General features: G+C 39.3%; 1 protein-coding gene and 2 non-coding genes across 3 annotated transcripts in view; all 3 read left to right on the top strand.

Moving 5' to 3' along the window:
* The window catches only part of EIF3A (eukaryotic translation initiation factor 3 subunit A), a 37,580-nt gene extending 11,161 nt beyond the window's left edge, over positions 1-26,419 (top strand). The window contains exons 6-22 of the mRNA XM_032423204.1: positions 2,355-2,563; positions 4,106-4,277; positions 6,008-6,112; positions 6,474-6,572; positions 7,678-7,794; positions 8,056-8,241; positions 8,755-9,102; positions 9,532-9,636; positions 9,723-9,836; positions 11,112-11,234; positions 11,946-12,099; positions 13,070-13,254; positions 17,840-17,928; positions 18,790-19,481; positions 22,414-22,645; positions 23,313-23,494; positions 25,196-26,419. Of these exons, the coding sequence (XP_032279095.1) occupies positions 2,355-2,563; positions 4,106-4,277; positions 6,008-6,112; positions 6,474-6,572; positions 7,678-7,794; positions 8,056-8,241; positions 8,755-9,102; positions 9,532-9,636; positions 9,723-9,836; positions 11,112-11,234; positions 11,946-12,099; positions 13,070-13,254; positions 17,840-17,928; positions 18,790-19,481; positions 22,414-22,645; positions 23,313-23,494; positions 25,196-25,425 (3,342 nt within the window). The 3' untranslated portion in view covers positions 25,426-26,419. The remainder of the gene's footprint in view (positions 1-2,354; positions 2,564-4,105; positions 4,278-6,007; positions 6,113-6,473; positions 6,573-7,677; positions 7,795-8,055; positions 8,242-8,754; positions 9,103-9,531; positions 9,637-9,722; positions 9,837-11,111; positions 11,235-11,945; positions 12,100-13,069; positions 13,255-17,839; positions 17,929-18,789; positions 19,482-22,413; positions 22,646-23,312; positions 23,495-25,195) is intronic.
* LOC116644169 lies at positions 6,208-6,337 on the top strand. Its single transcript, XR_004301715.1, has one exon. It is a non-coding gene; the product is annotated as a small nucleolar RNA SNORA19 (small nucleolar RNA).
* On the top strand, positions 7,214-7,342 carry LOC116644168. The gene has a single exon (XR_004301714.1). It is a non-coding gene; the product is annotated as a small nucleolar RNA SNORA19 (small nucleolar RNA).
* Positions 26,420-27,370: the final 951 nt, after the last annotated feature.

Raw genomic sequence — 27,370 nt, 5'->3', positions numbered from 1 at the left:
CAGCGGCGCCTGGGTGGCTCAGATGGTTAAGCGTCTGCCTTCGGCTCAGGTCGTGATCCCAGGGTTCTGGGATCGAGTCCCACATCGGGCTCCCTGCTAGGCGGGGAGCCTGCTTCTCCCTCTGCCTCTCTCTCTCTCTCTCTGACTTTCATGAATAAATAAATAAAACATTTAAAAAAAAAAAAAAAAGGATACAGAAAAAGCTCTCAGGAGTGAGAGGGGTCCCGACAAGGTTGCCTACTTTTTTTTTCTTTAATCAGTATCTTCATCTTGTTATTTATTGGTTAATTTCAATAGCTAATTGAGGAATTTAAGATTGTCTAATGGAGAACCAAGAGTTCTGGACAGGCAGTCTCAGGATATTTTGGTTCTAGTTGCCTGCTGTGAAATCTGGGCCAAATCAGCTAATCTCTTTTGGACCCGGTGGCTTTCTATATAAAACAATTCATCCTCATTGTTGCTCAAACTGTGGTTCAGTGCCTGTCTGTGAACTGTCTACTGATCCAGGATGAAATAATTAAAGAGAATATGCATTTATTAAGGGTGGGGTTGTTTTGTTCTTGGTTGTTTTGGTTTGTTTTTGGTAGCAATTTTATGGTAATTTTATGTGTGCTTACTCTGTTTAGGAAAACTGAGCTTGTCTTTCCATTTATTTTCATAATAATTTTGCTGTATTTCATAAAAATACTGGTGGCAATAGGTTGGAAATTTAAAAAAACAGCTTGTCACTTTACTGTGATGTGGGAGAAACGCTGCACTAGATTGTCTCCTAGATTTCTTAGTGTTGCTTTGGCTTAGTAAACGTGTGGGGAGGAGCCTGCATTGGAAATCTCGGTGGTGTTGGGAGACTTGCCAACCACTTAGGCTTTTTTTGTTAAGAATTCCACGAAGGGGGCTCAGTTGGTTAAGCGTCTGCATTAAGCGTCTGCCTTCGGCTCAGGTCATGATCCCAGGGTGCTGGGATCGAGTCCCACATCGGGCTCCCTGCTCAGTGGGAAGTCTGCTGCTCTCCCTCTCTCTCTCTCTCCCTTAAATAAGTAAATAAAATGTTAGAAAAAAAAAGAGTTCTACAAAGATATTTTCACGTGATTTTGTAGTCCTGACTTGAAACTTTCAAATTTTTGACCAAAAGAAAAATCTACTTGAAATTAAAGAGGAAGAAGATTGGAAGTTTTTTAGCCAATTGAAACTGTGATTTCCTGCTCTTCAAAATATTTTCCTTTCTGTAGGGACACTCTTAAAACACTACCTGATGAAATAATGAGGAAAAAGAGGTCCTATAGAAGACAAACATGCTCATTATAGAACAAGTGGATAAATAGAAGAAACTATTCACACGTTATCTTATTACTCAGAAATAACCTCTATATTATGTTTTATGTCCTTCCAGATTTTTTCTTACACATTCTTCCATGTAGTGTGATAATGATGCACTTAAAAAACTTTTTTTAAGTCACGTTTATTAAAGTGTAATTTACATTTAGCAAAACTTATCCTGAAATTTGAAAAATGCAGTCACCATCATAATCAGGATGTAAAACATTTCTTCAAAACTCCCTTCTGCCACTTTGCAATTAAACCCACCCTGATCCTTAAGAATCCATTGATCTGTTTTCTGTCAAAAGGATCACATTTAATCATTAAAATGATCTGTTGTGGAAAAATTTGTAAGCATACAAAACCAAATTTTTAGAAGTTTACTTTGAAACATCTTTAGGACAGTCAAAAGAATGGGATTTAAAAATAACCTTTGCAAATTAAAGCACAGTTGACAAAGTTGTCAAGATAGTTGTAGCTAATCTAGTTATGTCAGGCTTCAGGCAGGGGCTGGTTGGTAGAAAGACTAAATAATAAAATTGAATTTTACAAAATTCTCTATGGGGCCGATAGATATTTTTACAGATATTTGGTACCTTCTTAAAATTCACCCTTGCTACTACTGTGAAAGGGACAAAGAAAGGAAAAGCCTCTATTCTGTTTATATTAGTTGGCACATGTTCAAATACATCTTACCTACTTTAAAAGCTGCTTTTGAGCACCAGCCCTGAAGCTCATGAGCATCTTGAACTGGACTGAGTGGAGTCGCATGTTGTGGCTGAAAGGGCAATGCATTTTTTTTTTTTGAAGTGTTCTATCTTAATTTGAAGAAGTTTAAGGATTTAGTATTTTTGTGATCAAGGCAGTTTTCTGAAATAGATACTATAGATGAATAAAAGGAACCACACATAAAGGAATTTTACTTCCTTTTTTTTTTTTAATTCGGTAACAAAATGTTTTAGGTGTCATAAAGAGATTTGGATTAGATTTTTTTGTTTGTTTAGAATGCAGTGACTAATTTATACTACTAATTTTAGGAAGCATTCAAAGCTGTGGAAGATATTCATGGACTATTCACCTTGTCTAAAAAACCACCTAAACCTCAGTTGATGGCAAATTACTATAATAAAGTCTCAACTGTGTTTTGGAAATCTGGAAATGCTCTTTTTCATGCATCTACACTCCATCGTCTATACCATTTATCCAGAGAAATGAGAAAGAATCTTACACAAGAAGAGATGCAAAGGTAAGAATGTTACAGTCAAGTAATACTGAAATTATGAAATAAATACCTTCTACTAAATGGCATGGTTCCAGGTTAGGGTTTCTGAACCTCTGCACCATTGACATTTGGGGCTGGGTAATTTACTGTTGTGGGGGACTGCACTTAGGATGTTTTACAGCATCCCTAGTACACCCACTGGATGCCGGCAGTAATTCTTCCACTTCTCACTGTCAGAAGTGTCTCCAGACATGGTTGTTCTCGGGTAGTATTCTTGGTCTTCAAGTAACTGCCTTTTGTCTGATAACCAACTCTGCCAAAAACCTGATTGAGAAAATCGAATATTAGGAACGACAGTGTTATGGTATGAGGTTTCTATCCATATATGGTATTTAAAATCTAGTCTTAAGACAGACAAGAGAATTAAAGAAATAACTGCTGCCATCAAGTCACTTTTTCCCCTGATTATAAAATATAACTGAGTGTGTGTTTGAATATAGAGAAGGGGTCTATAACCTAGCAGTCTAAAAACCACTTTATTATTTTTTTTTAACAATACATGCAGTGTATTTTCTTTCAATCATGTTCATTTTTTTTAGTATGTTTCAGTTGGACTCAGGGAGCTCACAGACCACACTTTTTTCTCTTACTGGCAGACCATGTTATTTTGGCCTCTAGTAGAATTATGTACACCAAATTGTTTTTCTTTTAGCTTTACAGCAATTATAGGAACCAACTAAATGAATTTTCCTAGTATATTTTCTTTGAAACTCTTAAGGACCATCCATGTTCATTATGTCATTCACTGTCCTTTATGTAATCCATGTCTGAGATTAAAAAAACAAACTTGGGTTCCTTTAAGGTACTTCTGTACTATCCCTTTAGAAAATGCTGTAATAACAGTATTATAATAATAAACATGAGGCTATTTAACTCTATGTACATAATTTGCTTAATCTTTACAACAGCCTCCTGACTCAGAAAATTAAGTATCTTGCCTTAGGTTCCAGTCCTGGAAATGGTGAAGCTGAGATTCTAACTCTTGACCCTTGTGCTCCAGAGCCCACTATCCTTAATGTCCTATAGCGCTCTGAATTCAACCTGACTTTGCTCTTGTGTTCTAAGGAAGCTAAGATTTAGCCCCACCACGAATCCTTCGCTCCCCCAACCCGCCAGTCATGTTCACTTATGATCCTTGTAAGTTTTTCCCCTTTATTCATGTCATTTTTTTCCTTAATTTTTAAAGCTGCCTTAATTGTTTTTCTAAGGAAGCATCGGGTATACAAATGTACCTATTCTACGTTTTAAACCCACAGCCTTTTTCTATAGCTGGCAAATATTGACAGTAAGTGGGTGGGTGAAGTTCAGCTTCTCCCAAGTATTCATTTTAGCACAGTTCATTTCTCTTCATCTCATGTTTTGATGAATAACATATATGAATACAGTCCGCCAATATGGCGCACATATTCTGTCACTGGCGTATCTTACCAGACAATTAAAGAAGTGGGTTTTTTTAAAATCAGGTGACATTTATGAACTTAACAGATTTGTAATTTTGTTCTCCAGAATGTCTACCAGAGTCCTTTTGGCCACTCTTTCTATCCCTATTACTCCTGAGCGTACTGATATTGCTCGTCTTCTGGATATGGACGGCATTATAGTCGAAAAACAACGTCGCCTTGCAACACTGCTAGGTCTTCAAGCCCCACCAACACGAATTGGCCTTATTAATGATATGGTTGGTATAAGTTGGAGCATTCTTACAGCTCAGAATAAAAAACTTTATGGTCAGATTTTATAATTCATGCCAGGTGGTTCTGATGGACTAGTTTGAGTCCTCATTGTACCCATAGATAACGTGTAGAAATTTATAAGAAGGGTACCGGTTGAAGTCAGGTCAATAGATTAGCTGACTGAGCCTATCTTAGCATATTTCCTCTTTGGAGAAGGGATGTTAAATGGAGAATCTAGAATAATTTCTTGATAGGAATAAAATTAGAGCTGGGAGAATTTTATTTGAATGCTTAAACCACAGCTAATTTCAATACAGATATAAGGGCATTTATAAGGGGAAGTAGTCAAGAAATGTGGAACATCAGTCATGCACCCATTTTGTATTGGAGATAGAGTGTTCGTGTGTGGGGATAGGATCTGCGGTTGTTTGCCTCAGTCTTGTGACTAAATAGGTCTATATGGGAACACACTCCTGTGCTTGCAAGTCTTGCTGTGTCCCTTCAGTTAGTCTCTTGTTGGGTTAGCAGTCCCAACATGTGAAGGATAAAGGTCCACATGCATTAGGTATTCTAGAATGTTTATAGCTAAGGTAAGGTAAGATTTAGTTATGGGCAGTTTTGAGGTTTATGAAATTAGGCCACTTTTTTGTCTCCTTTTAAGAAACGTTATGCAGTGGCACCCTTAGCTGAGTTCTAGTCCCATATAAGAATATAAATCATAAATATAATTGGGTAAATCCTCATAAGGTAGTTTCTAGTCACCACTCCCCACCCCCCCCAGTAGCCACTGCCCTGATTTGTAACACCGCATATTAGTTTGCCTGTGTACTTTGTATGAGATTTAAGTTCTATATATATGCAATAATATGTTAAATTCTTTTTCTTACCATTATATTTGTGAGATTTATTTACATGTTGAATGTAGCTGTTTTTTCTTCGATCGTTTCTGTACAAGAACATCTCCTTATTGGGGCGCCTCGGTGGCTCAGTCGTTAAGCATCTGCCTTTGGCTCAGGTCATGATCTCAGGGTCCTGGGATCCAGCCCCACATCTGGCTCCCTGCTCAGCAGGAAGCCTGCTTCTCCCTCTGCCCCTCCCCCTGCTCATATTTTCTCTCTCTCTCAAATAAATAATCAATCTTAAAAAAAATCTTATATGTACTGTAGTGTTGCTGTGGTGATTTTTGTGTGATAGTTACTTGTAAGCTGTGGTATTTTACTTACTACTGGTAATAAATTAGCTTGTATACATGAGTTGTCTTTGTTTTTTTCTTTTTAAGATTTTATTTATTTATTTGAGAGAGAGAGAGAGCATGAGAGGAGAGAGGGTCAGAGGGAGAAGCAGACTCCCTGCTGAGCTGGGAGCCCGATGTGGGACTCGATCCTGGGACTCCCGGATTATGACCTGGGCTGAAAGCAGTCGCCTAATCAACTGAGCCACGCAGGCGCCCTACATGAGTTGTCTTTGTAAATATCATTGATCATGTTGAGTTAGAGTTTTTATGTCCTTATTAATCTTGGGGGACTTTTCACTGTAGGTAGATGCATAATTTGGGGTTAGAGACCCAAACATAGTTTTCCTTTGAATTCCTCTGATGAATTTAAAGAGAGCTGAGGCCAGTTTTTCAGACGTTTTCCAGATTTCCAATCCCCTATTTTTCTTATTTATACTCAGTTCACTTGGAAATCTAGTTGGAAAATTTCCTTCAGCAAATTAAACCTTCTGTTTATTGTAGGTTAGATTCAACGTACTACAGTATGTTGTCCCTGAAGTGAAAGACCTTTACAATTGGCTGGAAGTAGAATTTAACCCACTAAAACTCTGTGAGAGAGTCACAAAGGTAAGACTGTTTTGGTTATACTACCATATAGCTGGCCCTTTTGCTATTTCATATTTATATTGAGAGAGAAGTATTGTCCTGTATGTTTGAATTCAGTGCACATTTCATTATCTTTTTTTCTTTACATCAAGAAAAAAGATATTTCTGATGTGCTAAATAAACCTTTGGAGGTAAATTAGCAGCATGACTAATTTAGCCATTGCTGTCAGTCACCTTCAGACAAGCCTCAGTATAGCTTTGTATTTGTGTATTTCCCTGCACTGTGTGATGTTTTTATATGTTTAAATTTAGAAGAGTTTCACAAATGTTTAAATGCTACTTAGAAAGTATAATTATTTTTTTAACATACTGGATTGTGCAGGTTCTGAATTGGGTTCGGGACCAACCTGAAAAGGAACCAGAGCTGCAGCAGTATGTCCCACAGCTGCAGAACAACACCATACTCCGTCTTCTGCAGCAGGTATTTCTCCCCTTGATTGTTTTTATCACAACACGAAAAAATTTTGGAATCACTAGGGAGTGAACTTCACCAAACTCTATCCTTACCAGATTAGTCTTACTATTTATTTGATTTGAAAAACAGTTATGTAATTTGTAATTGCTTTTTTCTCCTTTATTGAACACCATCTTTGTACGTTATTCCTCATTAACATAATGCAAATCTATTTTACTCCTTTTAATACCTTTGTGGTGTTACATTGTCTAAAGGGTACTGTGATTCATTTATTCAGACTCTTTTGATGGAAGTGTATTACTAGGGTTTTTTTTGCTATTAGAAAATGTTGCAGCAGTGAACCTTTCCATACATGTATCTTTGCATACTTCTGTGGCTTTCTGTCATCTAGGAAGTGAAATTAGTCACAGGGCTTACACATTTAAAGCTTTAATAGCTCTTCAAGATTCAGTTAATGAACCCTCCTACCAGTAGTGACTGGGAAAGTCTTTTCTCTTACACTAGTTATTGTTAGTCTTTTAACATATTTTAGTCTGACTTCTATAAGTTTGAAGATTATAGTTTATAATGACTTCAGTGTTCTTGTTTTGTCTTCCATTTGTTTCATTGGGAGGGGGCTTTTCTGATAATGTTGACTTGCAGTATTTGTGCACATTTCATTGGCCTGCTTCTCTTGTATATGTGAGCAGTGTTATTTCTTATGTGCTAAACAAATAGTTGAAGGTTAATTAGCAGTATAACTAAATAGTAATGCTGCCAGTCTCCTTCAGACAAATAAGTTTATTGAAAGCGTTCAGATCAGTTAGGTAAGTAGCAGGTCTTTATCTACAAATACGTGGCCATTCAGGGCTTTCTGTTTTATAGAACTAGGATTTGAAAGGCTTATGCTTCTGAGGAATGGTATAATGTGATGGTTCAAAGCATAGCATTTGGGGTTGATAGCCTTGAATTGGAATTCCAGATTCAGCAATGTAGTGTTGACACTCTGAGCTTCAGTTTCTTTTCTCTGAGAAATGGACATAATTTCTACTTGTCATGCTTGTGTAAGACTGCACAAAAAAATGCTGAATAAATGATAGCTGTTGTTACTAACCTTGTGTTTCTTATGCAGGTGGCACAAATTTATCAGAGCATTGAGTTTTCTCGTTTGACTTCTCTGGTTCCTTTTGTTGATGCTTTCCAACTGGAACGGGCTATAGTAGATGCAGCGAGGCACTGTGACCTGCAGGTATGTGCCAGAAGGGACACTGAGGTGGAAGGCCTTTAAGAACTAAAAAATACATATTATGTCCTTTGTTGCTCAGCTTTTGGTTTAGTGGCACCATTTTAAAGTTGTACTGACTGAATCTTCTGGTTTTTGTATTTAACATTCTTAGTTTTTTTCTCCTCATTATCAGTTGAAATTTTTTATCAAAAGTCATACATTCCTAGAATGATTTCATGTTTATGTATAGATGTAATTATTGATGATGTTACTTAATTCTCAAAGGTTCGTATTGACCACACTTCTCGGACACTTAGTTTTGGATCTGATTTGAATTATGCTACTCGAGAAGATGCTCCAATTGGTCCTCATTTGCAAAGCATGCCTTCAGAACAGATAAGAAATCAGCTGACAGCCATGTCCTCAGTACTTGCAAAGGCACTTGAAGTCATTAAGCCAGCTCATATATTGGTGTGTATCTTTAGGGGAAAATGACCTACAGAATTTTTGAGGGGCCCTTATGCTGTGTCTTGCACAAAAAGGTTTGAGACGAGTCTGATAAAATGGGCTTATTATATAATTCCTATTTAGTTGTATTTGCTAGTTTTGGTATTATACCTACTACACATATGACCCCCCCCCCCAAATCCCCTTTAGGGAGTATTATGCTTGGGTTTTTCCTTTCTGCTTAAGTTCTTTTCTTGTGTGCTCTGTTGGCATTTCCCCTTGGCTTGCACACTTAAGTAGATTTGGTGCGGAGAAAACTTGACCTAGGAAATAAAGGTTCTTTAGCTACGTCACTCCTATTAATAGAAGACTGTATAGGTCATAGTATTTGGTGCTGGGAACTAGTAGCTCGAATAACATCATCTCCTGTTCCTAAATGCCGACACATGGGTAATGCATCAAGATTATTTAGTAATTATTTGATGCCTAATATGGTGTGTCACAAAAGAATTTTTTAAAATGCATTTGTCTTTGAAGCAAGAGAAAGAAGAACAGCATCAGTTGGCTGTTACTGCATACCTTAAAAATTCACGAAAAGAGCATCAGCGTATCCTGGCTCGCCGTCAGACAATTGAGGAAAGGAAAGAGCGCCTTGAGAGTCTGAATATTCAGCGTGAGAAAGAAGAATTGGAGCAGAGGGAAGCTGAGCTCCAGAAAGTACGGAAGGCTGAAGAAGAGAGGCTGCGACAGGAAGCAAAGGAGAGGGAGAAGGAGCGCATCCTACAGGAACATGAACAAATTAAAAAGAAAACTGTCCGTGAGCGTTTGGAGCAGATCAAGAAAACAGAACTGGGTGCCAAAGCATTCAAAGATATTGATATTGAAGTATGTAGCACATTCCTTCTTAACAACTTTAATCCGCATCTCAGAAGCATAGTCTTTTACCGTTTATTGATTACTTTGGGTTGTCTGGTTATTTTCACTCCCTTTGGTACAGCTGATTCATTAACTGTAATCTATGAAGTAAACATTTGTTTTTAATGGCTCCGCAGTTTTTAACCGTTGTTAAAATGGAGTTGGGTACATGCAGTTTAGAGGAATGAGAAGTAGATGTTAAGGTCATGTTGTTTTCTCTACATGGAAGTGAAAATACGGCTATTGTAAAGCATTTTTACATTGCCTTAAGTTTACCAATTGTGAGCATTTACTCATTGTGTAGAAAGTAATTTAGGTTTTGATTTTAGAAAAATCACATTTCCATACACATTTCTTTTATATTCTTATTAGTGATTGTGCATTTGTAATACTTCTCAGGATCTTGAAGAATTGGATCCGGATTTCATCATGGCTAAACAGGTTGAACAACTGGAGAAAGAAAAGAAGGAACTTCAGGAACGCCTGAAGAATCAAGAAAAGAAGGTAGATGAAAGAACTGGTTGGTAACTTTTAACATGCCAGGTTAACAGAAATTTTGTTTAAACTACATTTGTTTTCATGTCATTCAGATTGACTATTTTGAAAGAGCTAAACGCTTGGAGGAAATCCCGTTGATAAAGAGTGCTTATGAAGAACAGAGGATTAAAGACATGGATCTGTGGGAACAACAGGAAGAAGAAAGAGTAAGGTTTTCGTTTAACTGTAACATTTGTAGACTGTAAACTATAATTACATCCTCTGCCAATAACGGGGCCATGGTTTCAAAACTGATTATTTTGTGTTCATTTGCCAGGAATGGTGCTTTAATGGCTGTGTACCAACAGATTGGTGGGCAGATAGAAATTTTCACAGTAGAGATTAAAAAATGAAACTTGTAAAATACAAAGGGCAGCTGAAAAGTGCAATAAAAAAAAAAAACCCAGCTTTATGGGGATATAATTCACATGCCATACAATTTTCCCATTTAAACTGTATAGTTCATAGTTTTTAGTATATTTATAGAATTGCACAGCCATTTAATTTTAAGATGTACCCCAAAAGAAGCTCCATACCCATTGGTAGTCATTCCCCGTTTCCTCCCCCACCACTGTGGCCTCCTACAATCAGCAGTCTCCTTTGTCTTTGTAGATTTGCCTATTTTTTAGACCTTTTATATAAATAGAGCCACACAATACATGGTCCTTGTGACTAGGCAGTTCCTTCTGTAGTTTTGTTAGTATATATTATATTTACCTACTTATTCAAAAGCAAGGTTTGCAAATGCGTGTAGTGGCCAAATTTGTGATTAAAAACTAGTGGCTCCCTCTGGTTAAAAATAAAAAGTAACTACAGATAGCACATCTGTGGGGACTGGTGTGGGGAATGCAGCCTCTTGGTTGCATTGGAGTGTTGTCATTCTGGGCTTCGTTTGCCAGTTCCTCCCATTTTTTCAGAAGTTAGAATTTTTGTGGTAATATGTAAAATTAGGGAACCAAGAATGTAGACCAAATAAAGTACTTGAGATGATCTGCTGTAGTCTTTGCCCTGAAGCCTTCCTTTTTCCCCTTGGAGTGCAAAGGGAAAAGCCTCCTTAAATCAGTAGTGCACCTACTTTAACCTCCAGTTTTCTTTAAGGGAGAAAATATCTTACCGTTAAACCATAGTGCTTATTGCTTCTGAGGTATTTTATTTTACTGTATACATTATAGTTTTTCTTTTATAAAAATTTGTAGTACTTTTGGGCCTAAATAAAAAGTTTCTTATAGATGCCCCTCAGGACTCCTTTATCCATCTTCTGTCCCTGATTGCCTTTCTAGGGACATGTGGGCATAGATGATAGTAAGTCTTCCATGTTTATGGCAAGATGGAAAGGGCAGAGGAGCTGCTTGTCACTCTTCAAGAATATCTGTCAGGAATTAAGAGTAAATTAATCAGATAATGAATCCTTTGAAACTTAACTTCATATTATGTATTTGCAGATTACTACCATGCAACTAGAACGCGAAAAGGCTCTTGAACATAAGAATCGAATGTCACGAATGCTTGAAGACAGAGATTTATTTGTAATGCGACTCAAGGCTGCACGACAGTCTGTTTATGAGGTGAAGTTACTGGTTTCAGGGAAACATTTATTCATGAGCTTTTTAGTTTTGCCTTAAGGTTCTTCTTTAACACAGTGGTACATTCTGTCTTGACCTTTTGTAATGATCATTCAAGTAATATTTCAGTAGAAAGGTTCTTGAAAACATATGCTATTAATCAGTCAGCCATGCTATAAACACATTTTTCTGAAGGTAAAAGTGGACTGCATCAAATTTGCTTTTGCTACAAGCTTTTGTTTACTGTTTGATTTAGAAAGGAAAAAGGTAGATCAAAGTGTCTTGCTCTTAAATTCTAATTTAATCCTTCAATTTGTTTTATATAGCAAACCCACTAGGTGTAGAAAATAGCTGTCAACAAATTAAAATGTAAAAAATTTGACATGAAAAAACTCCACAGTCATTTGGAAATTTTTAAAGATTTTATTTATTTATGGAGGTGGGGGGTAGAGAGAATCTCAGGCAGGCTCCACACCCAGTGCAGAGCCTGACGGGCTCAATCTCGACCTTGAGATCATGACCGGAGTTGAAACCAAGAGTCAAATTCCCAACGGACTGAGCCACCAGGCACCCCCATTTGGAAGTTTTTGTACTTGAAAGCTGCTTCTGTGGTTTCAAGAAATTTTCAGCACTTTGGTAAACTTCAAATTTAACTAGTCCATAGCTCTTCAAAATTTTTGATTTTTTTTGTTTTGTTATACATTCTGTTAATAGGAAAAGCTTAAACAGTTTGAGGAGCGATTAGCAGAAGAAAGGCATAATCGCTTGGAAGAACGTAAAAGGCAACGTAAAGAAGAACGCAGAATAACCTACCATAGAGAAAAAGAAGAGGAGGAACAGAGGAGGGCGGAAGAACAAATGCTAAAAGGTATCTACAGACCAAGATTGGAGGTAGTATAAGGCAAGGTTGATATTCAGTTTATAGCAGTCATATTCAGGGCACCTGGGTGGCTCAGTCGGTTAAGCATCTCACTTCAGCTCAGGTCATGATCGCAGGGTCCTGGGATCAAGTCTCACGTCCAGCTCCCTGCTCAGTGGGGAGTCTGCTTCTCCCTTTACCTCTGCTCCTCCCCCTGCTCATGCTCACTGTGTCTGTCTCTGTCAGATAAATAAATAGAATCTTTAAAAAAAATTTAAATATAGCAGTCATATTCAGAAAATACAGGAACAAGGAACCAGGATCATTGGCTTCTTTTTTTTAAAGATTTTATTCATTTGTGAGAGAGAGAGAGTGTGTTCACAAGCAGGGGAAGCAGCAGAGGGAGAGGGAAGCAGGCTCCCCGCTGAGCAGGGAGCCCGATGCGATGACGCGATGACATGAGCTGAAGGCAGACGCTTAACCGACTGAGCCACCCAGGCGTTCTGGATCATTGGCTTCTTAACTGCAACTAACTAGAACTTAGTTTTTAGTTGCCTGAAGTTTGTTATAGGTGAGGATGTTATTTCCTCTACCAGCTTATTTCCACATTTTTGGTGTGTCTTAAAAAATAGTATCACTTCTTAATTTTTATCACTGTATTTTATGTAATAGTAATATTTATTGAGGAACAGTGCCAGATGAAGTCTGTCAAATGATTCTTTATCTGGAAATCGCAGGTGTTCAGGAGTTGGGGAGGGATTCAGGTATCTTGTTGTCATTACAAAACTATTCATGTTGAGTGGCATAATACTTGTTTTACTTGAATATCTGTTGCCCCTTAGCTGATACAAACTACTTAAAATATAAAAAAAATTTTCCTTCTACTTTATGCTGCCTGTTCAATACCAGCAAACTAGACCTAGCAAGAGGGGAAAGACGCAGGTAGAGGCATACTTTATAACTCTAATTTGTTACACAGAGCGTGAAGAGAGAGAGCGTGCCGAACGGGCCAAACGCGAGGAAGAGCTACGAGAGTATCAGGAGAGGGTCAAGAAATTAGAAGAAGTAGAAAGGAAAAAACGCCAAAGAGAGCTGGAAATTGAAGAAAGGGAACGGCGCAGAGAGGAAGAGAGAAGGCTTGGTGATGATCCACTTTCTAGAAAGGTGAGTATAGGAGTTACTCTGTTTTTATGTGACGTGTTTGTCACCCAGTTCTCTTACATGGTCCATATACCTCTGCACATGTCAGTGTCTGGGCTTGGTGTTTTAAATTGGTTGCATTTATCTCTCTTGAAGTCTGGTATTACTTTGTCTTCCCAAATACAGGTTCCTAAGGGGGGAAGATTAGACTTACCTTAGCAGAGCTGGGATTTTAGGCTTCTTTTTAGAAATCTTCTCTATAAGAATGAAGTCTCAGTAAGAATGAAGTCTTCTGGGGCGCCTGGGTGGCTCAGTCGTTAAGCGTCTGCCTTCAGCTCAGGTCGTGATCCCAGGGTCCTGGGATCGAGCCCCACATCGGGCTCCCTGCTCTGCGGGGAGCCTGCTTCTCCCTCTCCCACTCCCCCTGCTTGTGTTCCCCTCTCTCGCTGTCTCTCTCTGTCAAATAAATAAATAAAATCTTTAAAAAAAAAAAGAATGAAGTCTTCTAAGACTTCAGTATTTGACAAAAGAACATTCTTTAGTATATGGAAGAAGGACTGTTCTATTTTCCTTAAAGGGGGTTACTGTGAGTTCAGAGGATGATGTGAGTTGTCTAACTTCTTAGTACTCAAAGATGGGTCTGGTGGACCAGCAATGAATATTGACCATCTCTTGGGAGCTTGCTAGAAATGCAGAATCTCAGGCCCAATGTCAGACCTGAATTAGAATCTGCATTTTAACAATACTCCCATGATTCAGACGCTGCTCTGAATATTTATTTATTTTTTTTTTTTTTAAAGATTTTATTTATTTGACAGAGACACACAGCGAGAGAGGGAACACAAGCAGGGGGAGTGGGAGAGGGAGAAGCAGGCTTCCCACCGAGCAGGGAGCCCGATGCGGGGCTCGATCCCAGAACCCTGGGATCATGACCTGAGCTGAAGGCAGACGCTTAACGACTGAGCCACCCAGGCGCCCCCTGAATATTTATTTTTAATTAATATGCACACATGTCCAAAACTGACCTGTGTTTCCCCCTCTATCTTGTGTCTCTGATTATCTTGTGTCTCTAACTCCTGCTTCTGATTGGTGACACCGTTACCCACTTAATCATGGAGTTTTGAATCTACCCCTTCCTCTCCTTTCTGTTCCTACATTACTGCCTTAATTCAGAATTTCCTTTTGCCTGTATTATTTACTGGTCTCCTTACTATTTTCTCTGATTATAATCTTTCCCCGGCTTTAGACCTTCTCTCCATTGTGGTCTGCTTGATTTTTTTTTTCCCCCTGTAACGCATATTTGATCGTTGTACCTGCTCTTGTGTTTCACATCTTCCTTTTGGTTGGTACTCAGTACTTCTAGCCAAAGGTAAAACCTGCTTTAGCAGTCCAGGCTTTTCTAGTTTGCTGCTTTCCATCAACTTCATCTGTCACCATTTTCCTCTTAGTCACCTATACTCTATCCCTTCCAAGCTAGTTTGATGCCTTACCATGTTTCTGTGACATTATCTGCATGTTCTTTGTTTTCCCTTGGATGTGCCCATGTTCCCCCTTAAACAAGATACTTATTTTTTAAGTTAAGAGTTGAGTAGCTGGAGGATTTCTTGCCTGCCTTTCTCCATTCCTTTCTGCCACACTGGTGTCAGTTGTCTTTACTGGAGGACCTGCTATTCTTTGATTTCTTTTTAAGATGTATATGCATAGATTTTTGGTTTTGTTATTCTTGTTGCTAATTTTTATTTTTACTTCTTCAGTATTAGTGAACGTGGCCTATATGATTGTTTTAAAAAATAAAAACTAAATTTGAGAGAGTGTGTGCACCCTGGCTGGTGGGGGAAGGGGCATAAGGGGAGGGAGAGGGACAGGCTTATTCCCTGCTGAGCCCCATGTGGCTTGATTTAACCCTGGGATCATGACCTGAGCTGAAACCAAGTGTAGATGCTTAACTGACTGAGCCACCCAAGTGCCCCTGGTTTGTATGATTTCTAATTTTTTGGAATTCAATACATTCTCCCCTTGTGTCCTAAAACATGGCGTTATGCGTATTCTTTTCCTGTTGGGCACAAATTTCTCTGTGTATGTATGGAATCAGAAGTGTTGTGTTATTTTAATTTATTACATTCTGTTAATTTATGGGAGCTTCATATTCTGAAGAAAGGGAGGTAACTTGCTGTGATTATGGGTTTCTGTTTTTTTTTTTTTTAATTTAGTTTTTGCAGATGTCTATTCATCCTTTCGTTCATTTTCAGCCTTTTGTTTGTTTTGTGCCTCCCTCTTCCTCCCTTCCCTTTCAGTTGGAGAATCTTTAGATTTATATATTCACGTTTAACATGGTAATGACTGTATTTGGTTTTATTCTTAACATTTAGTTTAGAGCTTTTTATTTACTTCCATGTCTTTGCTACCTTTTCCTTTAAGCCAAATTTAAGAACTTTTCTCAGTTCATTTTTTTTTGTATTCTTTTAGTGATTACCATCCATTTTTTTCTTAAAATTTATCTAAACTTCACAGACCGTATATTTTAAGAACTGTCTTCTCTGAACAAAAAATTTTGAGCATGCCTTTAGTTTTATTTGTTTCATTGGGATAAGTGGAGCATTTTTACTTCCAGCTCATTAAAACATGTTCTCTATTCAGGACTCCCTTAACAGTTGTACAACCGTATTGGCAAACACTATTTAGTTTCAAATATGTTTATACTGTGTCACCTCTTCTCCTTTGCAGATACATTTTTGTTGGTTTTGTATATCCTTTCAGGTTTTTTTTTCCAGGGTGTCTTTGTGTATGTCTCAAAAGAGGTTTTGTTTTTTTTCTCACAGTTGAAAAATTGTGTGATGATTTTGTCCCTTCAAAATCCTCCCTCGGAAGTTTCGAGACAGTGCTTACTGTCCTAGTACAGAGGGGATGGGAGGGGATCTTGATAAAAGTCTTGGTCTTGTTACTTCTGTAGATACTCTGTTTTATTCCTTGGGAACTTTCAGAATTTTCTCTATCCTTGGGGTAAAGGGAGTGTAAAGATTTTACTGAGACTGTGTCTAGTCCCCTAAGTGTATATAGTCTTTATTATTAACCCTTTTTGGCCACTTGTGCCTTTTTAGTCAGAGGATGCGATCTGTTTACCTTAGAGAAAATTAAATTTCTTTAGCTGATGGAAATTTTTTCTCTTGTTGTCTATATTTGCTTTTAAAAGTCCTATTCTTTCTCTTTTAATGTTTCACTTTTTTCATCTCTTTATCCTTTTGTAGCTGGTTCCTTGAGATTCCTGTTCAGTTTATATGTTTATTAGCAGGGCCTGTTCTGTTTGATCTATCAATTGAGTTAAAAATTTTTGGCAATCATATTACTTTTTTTTTTTTTTTTTTTAAGATTTTACTTATTTGTCATGGGGTGGAGGGGGAGCACACAAGCAGGGGGAGTGGCAGGCAGGGGAAGAAGCAGGCTCTCTGCTAAGCAAAGAGCCAATGTGAGGCTCCATCCCAGGACCCTGGGATCATGACCTGAGCCGAAAGCAGACGCTTAACTGACTGAGCCACCCATGTGTCCCTCATGTTACTTTTTAGAATTCTTTTTGTTTAACAGCTATCATAGCCATCCCTAAAAATCTCTTTTGAGGTGCTAGTTCTATAAAAACCTCTAATAACTTGAATTCTTTGTTCAGAGTTTAATTTGTAGGGTGAGTGTGAAGAGTGGGAGGAACTTGGTCCCTCCATTGTAGTGACCATAAGCTTCATTGACATTTGTGTTCCTTTCTCTCCCACGGTGTCCACTTGGGAAAGTCTCTTAGAACAACCTCCACCACAAGAGTCCAGAGTCAGTTATGATGGCAGATGACTTACCATCTGGCTGTTACCCTTCACTGCTTCTTAACGCTAGTTGTTATTGGAGGGTTTTGTTTCCAAAACACTTCTGAAGTTTAAATGAAGATCCTCTTACTCATCTACTTGGGATTGTTAACTTTGTTAGATTTTTATCTTTCTCCTTCCACCCCTGCCCTGAGTCTTGTTTCATATTTTCCACAGTATTCTTAATTGCTGATTGTGGCCTCAGGTTATGTTTGTCGAGCAGTCAAGCTGTGTCAGAGGTGTTGGTGATTAACGTTGTGTGCGCTGCTCTCTACAAAGGCTGTACTACGTTTACATTTCTGCTTGCAGGGTGTTGATCTCCCCACACCCTTTCTATAATTTTTAATGACAACATAGTATTTTGAAGAGGGAAGTAACTGTTAATTGAGCCACCCCCCATTTGACATTTCATTTGTTCTACCTCTGTTCAGTAGGCATTGCGATGTACGTTTAGGGCACTGAGCTGTTTTCACATAATCTCAAAAGGAAAATCTGAAGTCAAAGGAGATCTGTAGATATTTTAGTAATTCTGGGGGGGGTCCCAGATTACTTTCAGGTGGTATTTTATTTATACAGCCACTCGATACATGAGAATGCCAGTTTCACTGTACTGTCACTCTGACTTAAGGCTAAAAAAGAAACAACTTTAAAACTTGTTTATATTTAAGGACTTTAGATTGATGTAAAGTGCAAAGACATTTGGTAACAACCAGTAGTTGTAGTAAGTGTTGCCATGTAGTGCCTCACATTAACTTTGGTGAATGTAGGACTCTCGCTGGGGAGACAGAGATTCAGAAGGCACCTGGAGGAAAGGACCCGAAGTAGATTCCGAATGGAGAAGAGGCCCACCAGAGAAGTAAGTAGAATCAAGGACAATAGTGTTGATTAGTCATAGGCCCTACATAATACCTTATAGCAGGTTTTAAGTTTGGTTTATTTTGTGGAGGTGTGGAAAGGAGAATCGTGAAGAACTGTATGCATGTCTGTTACGGAAATGTTTTTCATAGTTTACTTCAACAGTGCTGTAATTACTGACTTTCTAAATATTTTGACAAATACATGCTTCAGATTTTTTTGTTCCGTAACTGAATACTATTAAGATTACAGTAAGAATGAACAGTTCTAGAACATATTTTCCTTTTCCTTTAAATTTATTAAGTAGATTTGAACCATCCTTTAAAAATGCCTGCTCATGATAGGCAAGAGTGTTGGTCATAAGTCCTATACAGAAATTGAATTTTGAAAGGTCATAGTAATAGATTTAGAAATTGGATGCTTCTTATAAAGTGCAATTAGACACCTTTTTAAGGTAGTTGCTTTATTTGTTGATGTAAGATTTTATATTGTGTTATTTTTTATTAGGAGCACATATTCTTTCAGGACTAGGAATAATGATAGGCTGAAGTGTTTTTTTTTATTATTATTATTATTTTTTTAAAGATTTATTTATTTATTTGAGAGAGTGAGAATGAGAGAGAGTACATGAGAGGGGGGAGGGTCAGAGGGAGAAGCAGGCTCCTCGCTGAGCAGGGAGCCCGATGCGGGACTCGATCCCGAGACTCCAGGATCATGACCTGAGCCGAAGGCAGTTGCTTAACCAACTGAGCCACCCAGGCGCCCTGAAGTGGTTTTTAAAAGGGAGTGAAATAATTCCCCAAAAGATCATGTGCTTTTCAGAAAATGGACTCTTAAAGATGTTTGGCTTGTTGCTCTGTAGGGAGTGGAGACGTGGAGAGGGGCGGGATGAGGAAAGGCCTCATAGAAGAGAGGAAGATCGACCAAGGCGTTTGGGAGATGAGGAAGAGAGAGAGTCTTCTCTTAGACCAGATGATGATCGCATTCCCCGGCGTGGCATGGATGATGACAGAGGTCCTAGACGTGGTCTTGATGAAGACCGGTTCTCTCGCCGTGGGGCAGATGACGACCGGCCTACCTGGCGTAATGCTGACGATGATCGGGGTCCCAGGCGCAGCATGGATGACGACAGGCCTCCCAGACGAATTGGTGATGAAGATAGGGGGAGCTGGCGTCATGCGGATGATGATAGACCACCTAGACGGGGACTGGATGAGGACAGAGGAAGCTGGCGAACAGCTGATGAGGACAGAGGACCAAGACGTGGGATGGATGAGGACCGGGGGCCACGGCGAGGAGGTGCAGATGATGAGCGGTCTTCCTGGCGTAATGCTGACGATGATCGGGGTCCCAGGCGGGGCATGGATGATGACCGGGGTCCCAGGCGTGGGCTGGATGATGATCGAGGACCTTGGAGGAGTACTGATGATGACAGAATTTCTAGGCGCAGTGCAGATGATGACCGGGGGCCTTGGAGAAACATGGATGACGATCGGATTCCGAGAAGGGGTGATGACTCAAGACCTGGTCCCTGGAGACCGTTTGTCAAGCCAGGTAAAATTCTGGTATTCAGAAAAACTGCTTAGATGCTTTATAGAATCTGAGGTGTCTTACAAATAGAGAGTGAAATCTTACATGAGCTAATCGCTATTCTGAGGATGATAATCAGGTTATTTCAAATAGGGGACATCTCAAATGACTGATTATATTTTGATGTCTAAATAAAAAGTTATTCTTCAGCTGAAAAAGTGAAATTTCAATTATGTATGACAGCGATCAGGCTATATTATTAGTTTCCAGATGAACTGGTCTTTTATCTTTCCTTAGGTATCTGTGCAGTAATTTTTATATACGGAGCTTGGCTTCCATGTCCCACACACCAAAAGAAGTTAAAGAACTTTACCCCTTTTTCTGCTTTAGTGATGTGTACTTTGTTTTCCTTCTGCCTGTTGACTGCTTCTTTGAGGACTCTTGTTCCCATGCCCATCCCTTAAGTATTGGTGTTTTTCTGGTTCTGTCCTAGACCAGCCTTTTCGTGTAAATATTGAAAAAATACACTTACTCAATATTTGTCTTGCACTCCTCTGTCAACCGTGGGGTTATACTATATGGGAAGAGCTCAGTTTCTTACTTTCTCAGTCTTGGGCTTGCTCATGTTTTCAAATTTTACTGTTCTTGAGCAGTTGTATATAAGTTTGTGATTTCTGTTGCTGTCTTCTCTGGGTGACTTCTTTCCTTACCTTCAGACCCATGTTTCCAGCTGCATGTTGCACATAGCACATTTCTACCTAGAAGTGTCTGTGACACGTCATATTCATCCTGTCGAAACTGAATTCTCACCCACACGCTTCTCTTCAGGGCCACCACCGTCCATCTGATTGTATAAGCTAGGGGTCTGGGAGTTCTCCTTTGCCGTCTTTCGTCCTTTTATGTTAAATGTTCATTTAGTTCAGTTCTACCTTCTTAATGTTCTTCAGATCCACCCACTTCTCTGCACGTACTTGGCTCTGAGCCACCATCATTCCTTCCTTGAACTCTTGCTGCTGCTGGTCCCCGTAGGCGCTCCCACTCCCAGGTCTAGTCTTGGTGCAGTAACCAGAGTAATCCATTCTACACGAAGATTTCAGCGAGTAGCCTCCTTTCCTTCTGTGCCATATTTCCATCTCTTCTGGTCTGAGTTCATTCCACTGTCTGGCTGTGTGTCTTTCCTGTTCTTGTGTAAAATGGGGAGAACAGTGTCGTAGATTCTTACTACGTCATGATAAACGTTTTATATAAAGTCACTATGAATACTGAACCATTGCTCCTAAGGGAAGTATAGGTTTGGTCCTCATAAGACCTCTGGTCACAGCATTTCTGTCAACCAGTGAACACGACCTTCTTTGTGCATTTCTGTTTTAAAGATACCTTATTTAATTCATGTTGTTGGTTCATTAACATTGAACTTACGGCCAGTAGCGCTATAACTTCTGAATGAAGCTTCTCTAACATGAGTGTTTTTCCTGGAAGGCACATCCATTGCCTTCTCGTGCTTGGGACACTAGACAGCACTTGAGCACAGTGCCTGAGGGCCATTTTAAACAGTGAAATCACCGGGCGCCTGGGTGGCTCAGTTGGTTAAGCGACTGCCTTCGGCTCAGGTCATGATCCTGGAGTCCCAGGATCGAGTCCAGCATCGGGCTCCCTGCTCAGCAGGGAGTCTGCTTCTCCCTCTGACCCTCCCCCCTCTCATGCTCTCTCTATCTCATTCTCTCTCTCAAATAAATAAATAAAATCTTAAAAAAAAAAAAATAGTGAAATCACCAACAAAGCACAGAAATGAGAAAACCTGTCACTCAACAGACCACCAAAAGGGTTACTTGTTTTAAAGTAGGAGAGCTGCAGCAAGAGGACAAAGCGTTGCCTTTTTCGACCTCTACTGTGAACGTGCTCTGCGGGCAACTCGAAGTATTTGATCGCTCTACACGTGTCTGTGGGTGAAGAGTGCCCGAGTGTTCACGGTAGCAATTTTACAAGTACATTTCAGCAAGTAGGTAAATTAGCAGGTATGGGATCTATTTAGCTCAAAGCTATGGATAGGATTAAATGAGCTCATATACACAGAAGGTTTAGAATAGTGCTGTGGCACATGATAATACAGATATTAGCGACAATAGTAATTAACCTTGTAATAGATTTTTTTTTTTAAGATTTTATTTATTTGACAGAGACACAACATCGTGAGAGGGGGAACACAAGCAGGGGGAGTGGGAGAGAGAGAAGCAGGCTTCTTGCTGAGCAGGGAGCCCGATGTGGGGCTCGATCCCAGGACCCTGGGATCGTGATCTGAGCCGAAGGCAGACACTCAACGACTGAGCCACCCAGGCACCCCGTAATAGATTTTTCGTTTAAATCTGTTCCCTTTGGCCTCTTTGTGCATATATATGACATTTATTGATTTGGGCCATCCCATGGCTAAGTGTGAGATACATGGTCGAAGGATTTATCTTTGTTCCATGATTGCATGGGTGGTAAATGGTGGAGGGCAAGAATATGAAAAGAAAGTTTTTGGTAATAAAGGTTTTTGAAAATGAAAGATATGAATGAAATTACAATTGGGGCTCTCTCAGAGATCTGGCTCCTACCCCTGACTCTTTTAAGTTTTTTGCTTAAAATGAGTTGTCTGTTTACCATCAGAACAGATTTTTACATCTGAAATCTCAGCATACGGAACACTCAGCCCAGACTATATAAATTTCCCTTATCTTACATGTTCCTTCCTCCCTTTATGTTAGAAAAACAGTGATAGGTAGTCATAAATAGGAGCCGGTGATTCTGTAAAATAAGATAACTTTAGTTTTCTTTTAAATGAGGTCGGAGTGTCTTAAATTAGCACTTACAGTGGTGGTATTAATGTCAACATTCAGATCTCTATTCATTGTTACTAATCTGTGTTTCTTGAGTATAAAATTTTTTTGCCTTTTTTTTTAAATAAAAATAAAAACAGGTGGATGGAGAGAGAAAGAAAAAGCCAGAGAAGAGAGTTGGGGTCCACCTCGAGAATCAAGACCATCAGAAGAACGTGAATGGGATAGGGAAAAAGAGAGAGAGAGAGAAAACCAAGATCGTGACGAAAACGACAAGGACCCAGAGAAAGAAAGAGACCGAGAGAGAGAGAGAGAGCGAGAGCGGGACAGAGAGCGAGATGGGGATCGAGAGGACCGCTTCAGAAGACCTAGGTTTGCTTTGGAACTCTTTGTGGAATTACAGTTAGGATTCTCTTAAATTCTCTTTGAGAAATGGTGTGCCTCGTGCCTCAATTGAATGTCGCCTCTTAATAAAGTTGAGAAAGTGAGGCTGACACTGGGTGGTAGGACTCTTTAGTTATACAGGTATCTTTGCCAGCCCATTGCCTTTCCCCGTGGTTTAGTTACTCAGTTTTATAGCCCTATCAAAAGCCCCTTGGATTTTTATTAGTGGTAACAGTTCTAACTTGCTGCTTCTGGCCTGAGTGGCTTTATGCTGATGAATCTAGACCAACACCATTTAATACAGTTTTCTGCAGGGATGAAAGCATCCTGTATCTGCAGTGCCCAGTATGGTAGCCAGCAAGCACATTTGGCTGTTGAACATTTGGAGTGTGGCTAGTGCTATTGACAGAACGTCTTGATTCTGTTTCAGTTAATTTGTATTTAAGTAGCTGCATACGAGTAATGGTTGCTGTGTTGGATAGCACAGGTCCAGACGTTCTCATTCGACCTCTACACCTGAAGCATCAGATTGAGATCAAGTCAGAAATTTAAAGGTCGTCCCTGTTACATTTGTAAACTCTGTGAACATCAACTTGAATGTGCTCTCTGGAGTCTTAACGACAGAACTGCAACATGTCATTTTGAATGGTTCCAGGGATGAAGGAGGCTGGAGAAGAGGACCAGCGGAAGAATCTTCGAGCTGGAGAGATTCAAATCGCCGTGAAGATAGGGATCGGGATGACCGTCGTCGGGAGAGAGATGATCGCCGTGATCTAAGGGAAAGGCGAGATGACAGAGACCGAAGAGGACCTCCTCTTAGATCAGAACGTGAAGAAGGTATGGATGGTCTGCACGTTGCTGAACTATTGGAACACCATAATCTTTGAGGAAATTTGGGGTTTTATTGCCTCATCCATTCTTATAAACATCAAAAATAAGATAGTGAATATTCAGTTTAGAATTCATAGTTCTCAGGGCGCTTGGGTGGCTCAGTCGGTTAAGCATCCGACTCTTGATTTTGGCTCAGGTCATGATCTCGGGGTTGTGAGATCAAGCCTCACATGGGGCTCCGTGCTCAGCAGGTAGTCTGCTTGATATTCCCTCCCTCCCCCCCAGCTCGCTTGCTCTCTCCCTCTCAAATAATAAATTTTTTAAAAAAAATTCACAGTTCTCATAAACTTAGTAGTCACTCTAAAGTAGCTCATACCTAAATTGAAAGTATAGCAGTAGGCTAATTGGATGGTAAGCAATATATATTGCTTTAGAGGTTTATGTAACTAGGAAACAGTTTGTCAGTTGTTTATTTTTTATTTATTTATTTTTTTTAAAGATTTTATTTATTTATTTGACAGAGAGAGAGACACAGCGAGAGAGGGAACACAAGTAGGGGGAGTGGGAGAGGGGGAAGCAGGCTTCCCGCCGAGCAGGCAGCCCGATGTGGGGCTCGATCCCAGGACCCTGGGATCATGACCTGAGCCGAAGGCAGACGCTTAACAGCTGAGCCACCCAGGCGCCCCTGTCAGTTGTTTAAAAGTAAGATCTTGGTAGATAAGCACAAAGTGTAAAATATTCTTATTCTGAAATTGTGACAGTTGAAACTTCAGTTAAAAAAAAACAAAAAACTTGTAATGTTGAAAATGGCCATTGCACTTTAGTTGCCTCACGAACTTTTTTCATTTGTACAATGGGATTACAAGGGTTTTTCTTATATTAACCTGTAAAGTATGCTTATGGCCATTTTGCTGTTACGATTTCTTCAACAAGAGCCAGAAGTTTTATTTTAAAAATTTCATTCAGATTTTTGTCACCTTGTCTTAAATTATTGTGACAATTAGGACACTTCCCAGGCCAATGGTTTCTTCTTGTTGGCAAATTTGAGTTATATCTCTCTTTTTTTTTTTTTTTTAAGTTTTTTTTATTTGACAGAGAGAGACACAGCGAGAGAGGGAACACAAGCAGGGGGAGTGGGAGAAGGAGAAGCAGGCTTCCCACGGAGCAGGGAGCCTGATGCGGGGCTCGATCCTAGGACCCTGGGATCATGACCTGAGCCGAAGGCAGGCGCTTAACGACTGAGCCACCCAGGCGCCCCTTGAGTTATATCTCTTGTCTGTCTGTTGTTTTGAAGGATTTGTCAAAAATTGTATCAAAATGATTAAAATATATTTAGATTTTATTGATTTTTTTTCTTTTTTTTTAAGATTTTATTTATTTATTTGAGACAGAATGAGAGAGAGAGAGAGAGCACATGAGAGGGGGGAGGGTCAGAGGGAGAAGCAGGCGCCCCGCCAAGCAGGGAGCCCGATGCGGGACTCGATCCAGGGACTCCAGGATCATGACCTGAGCCGAAGGCAGTCGCTTAACCAACTGAGCCACCCAGGCGCCCCTGATTTTTTTTTTTAATGGGGATTCTATATTGTTACTTTTATGGTACGGGATTTCTGAGTATTTGGAGGCATTCCTTTCGCTGAAGTTCTGTTTAGTCTGAGCCAGTACAATATGGTACAAACTTACTCTTTTTCTTTTAATTAAACTTTTTAGCAAGTTCTTGGAGGCGTGCTGATGACAGGAAAGATGAGCGGGCAGAAGAGCGGGAAGCCCCTCGTCGTGTTCCTCCCCCAGCTCTTTCAAGAGACCGAGAAAGAGACCGAGATAGGGAAAAAGAAGGTGAAAAAGAGAAGGCCTCATGGAGAGCTGAGAAAGATAGGGAATCTCTTCGTCGTACTAAAAACGAGACTGATGAAGATGGATGGACCACGGTACGACGTTAAATCTCAAGATAATGGATTCAAATTCATGTCTCACATAGGTTTGATCACATTCAAGGATTATCATACTTGTGCTTCAACCAGTCTAAATTGGATTCTTTAATGTTGTCTCATCATAACAAAAAGCATGAACTTGTATTAATCCTCTATAATAGATTGATTGTGCACCGTGTCCACAGGAGGTTGGCCAGGTGGGCCATTTTCTGGAATTTAAGGTGTTGCATTATTTCATCAATCATTTGTTTACAAAAAAGAAAAACTAAAATAAATTGAAAATGTGAACCTGTCAGGTATGGAGTAACACCTGTATCTTGGTATAGAACTGATCTTTTTCTTTTGTTTTTGAAATACTATATTAATTTGGAATGAGGTAGGGTTCTGTTAGAGAAAATGTATTTGAAGACTCTTCAAAAGCAGGGGCTGAAACGACTTCCACACCATTAGCGGTTGAGACATACCTCTAGGTATCTTGAGGTATTTACTCTATTAACTACATTTAGAAAGTTTTTAGGTTCACTATAAGTGCAGTAAACATTACAAACATTGGATACAGTGGGATTTTCTGTAGCTTTTACTTGAGAGGTGAGTATAAAGTAATTTGCAGTCATTATTGTAATGACAAGAATACTGCTCAAGTGTGAATCCAAATCAGTTACGGCTTTTAAATTTTAAAGCATTTGGTAAACTATTGCTGAGTTTTTTCTGTTGCCAATAGCAGACTGCTTTTCCATTAATGGAGAATTCATGCCTTTGAAGCATTTTAAATATGACAATATTTATAAATGTGTGGTTTGGAGGAATTGTTTAAATTCTTTTTCCTAATTTTCTTTCTCTTCAGGATAGATTCTTTCAACAAGTAATTTGTAGTAATGACTGTGTTGACTTCAATTTTGGAGTGTCGTAGCTATGTCAAAGATTAACTATTTGGTCTTATTGAAGCCAACACAGAACTTGCTGCTGTGTTTTTTCTTCAGTGATAAATAAAATACTTACAGAATTTGTTTTAGTGTTGATTTGTAGTTACAGTCAAAGTGGTTTACTTACTATTGTGAGTTTGTATATCTAGTTGAGTTTGTTTTGAGGGTTTTTTTTTGTTGCCATTAAATGTCTGTGTTTAGGATCAAAGAAAATAACTCAAATAGAAAGCCAACGTGGCTAGGATGTTTCCTTCCTTAATTAAGGAACCTCTTAGTTTCCTTATAATGCTGTCCTCTCTGTGAGCTTGTATGCATGGGGTCTGGGTAGGTGGGTGGCTTACTATTTTCGGTATTCCCCTGAAATTAGAAAAAATATAATTTCAGAGAATATTAGTAGCAAATTGATAGTGGCTACAGACATGCAAATTATTTCCAGTATTGGGTGGTGGTGAGAATTCCTGTTGGTACAGCTATAAGGTGGCCAGAAGAGGGAGTATTGATGCTTTTTTAAAAATAATCAGATGCAGCCTTTTCTGTTTGATGTTACCGGTGATGGAAACGACTTTTTTCAACACTTAATTTCCTTAATATCTAGTATTTCAAACAAGTGGAAATCTTAAAAGGTCTTTAGGGAGAGGGCCTGCTCTTTTTAACAAATTGATGAACTTGGGGCAGTAACCTGCTAAGTCTCCCCAATCATTAGAACAGGACTGTACCTGTGACAGCACTGATTGGCCCCAGGGGACCATTCATTTAAGCTGATTTATTTAGATGAGTTATGGATGCATGTCTGATGGTTAGGCTAGTCTGCAAACCTGCCCTTCCTGCCAGAACCCTTTCCCAGATAAATACTATGCCCCCAAGTTCTTTGTCCTAGGAGTTGGAATCTCAAGCACAGGATGGGGGCAGAAGAGTCTGCTGCTGCTTTGTGGTCCTGTTCTTAAGTTTCTACTCAAGGCCTCACAGCCTTCCCCTACATCCCCCAGTATTCACAGGTGTCAAAGGAAAGCTGAACATCCAACCTACACACT

This window comes from Phoca vitulina, unplaced genomic scaffold, assembly GCF_004348235.1.
Source record: "Phoca vitulina isolate PV1807 unplaced genomic scaffold, GSC_HSeal_1.0 scaffold28, whole genome shotgun sequence".
Taxonomy (NCBI): Eukaryota; Metazoa; Chordata; class Mammalia; order Carnivora; family Phocidae; genus Phoca; species Phoca vitulina.
This window is presented reverse-complemented; position numbering and strand designations above follow the sequence as displayed.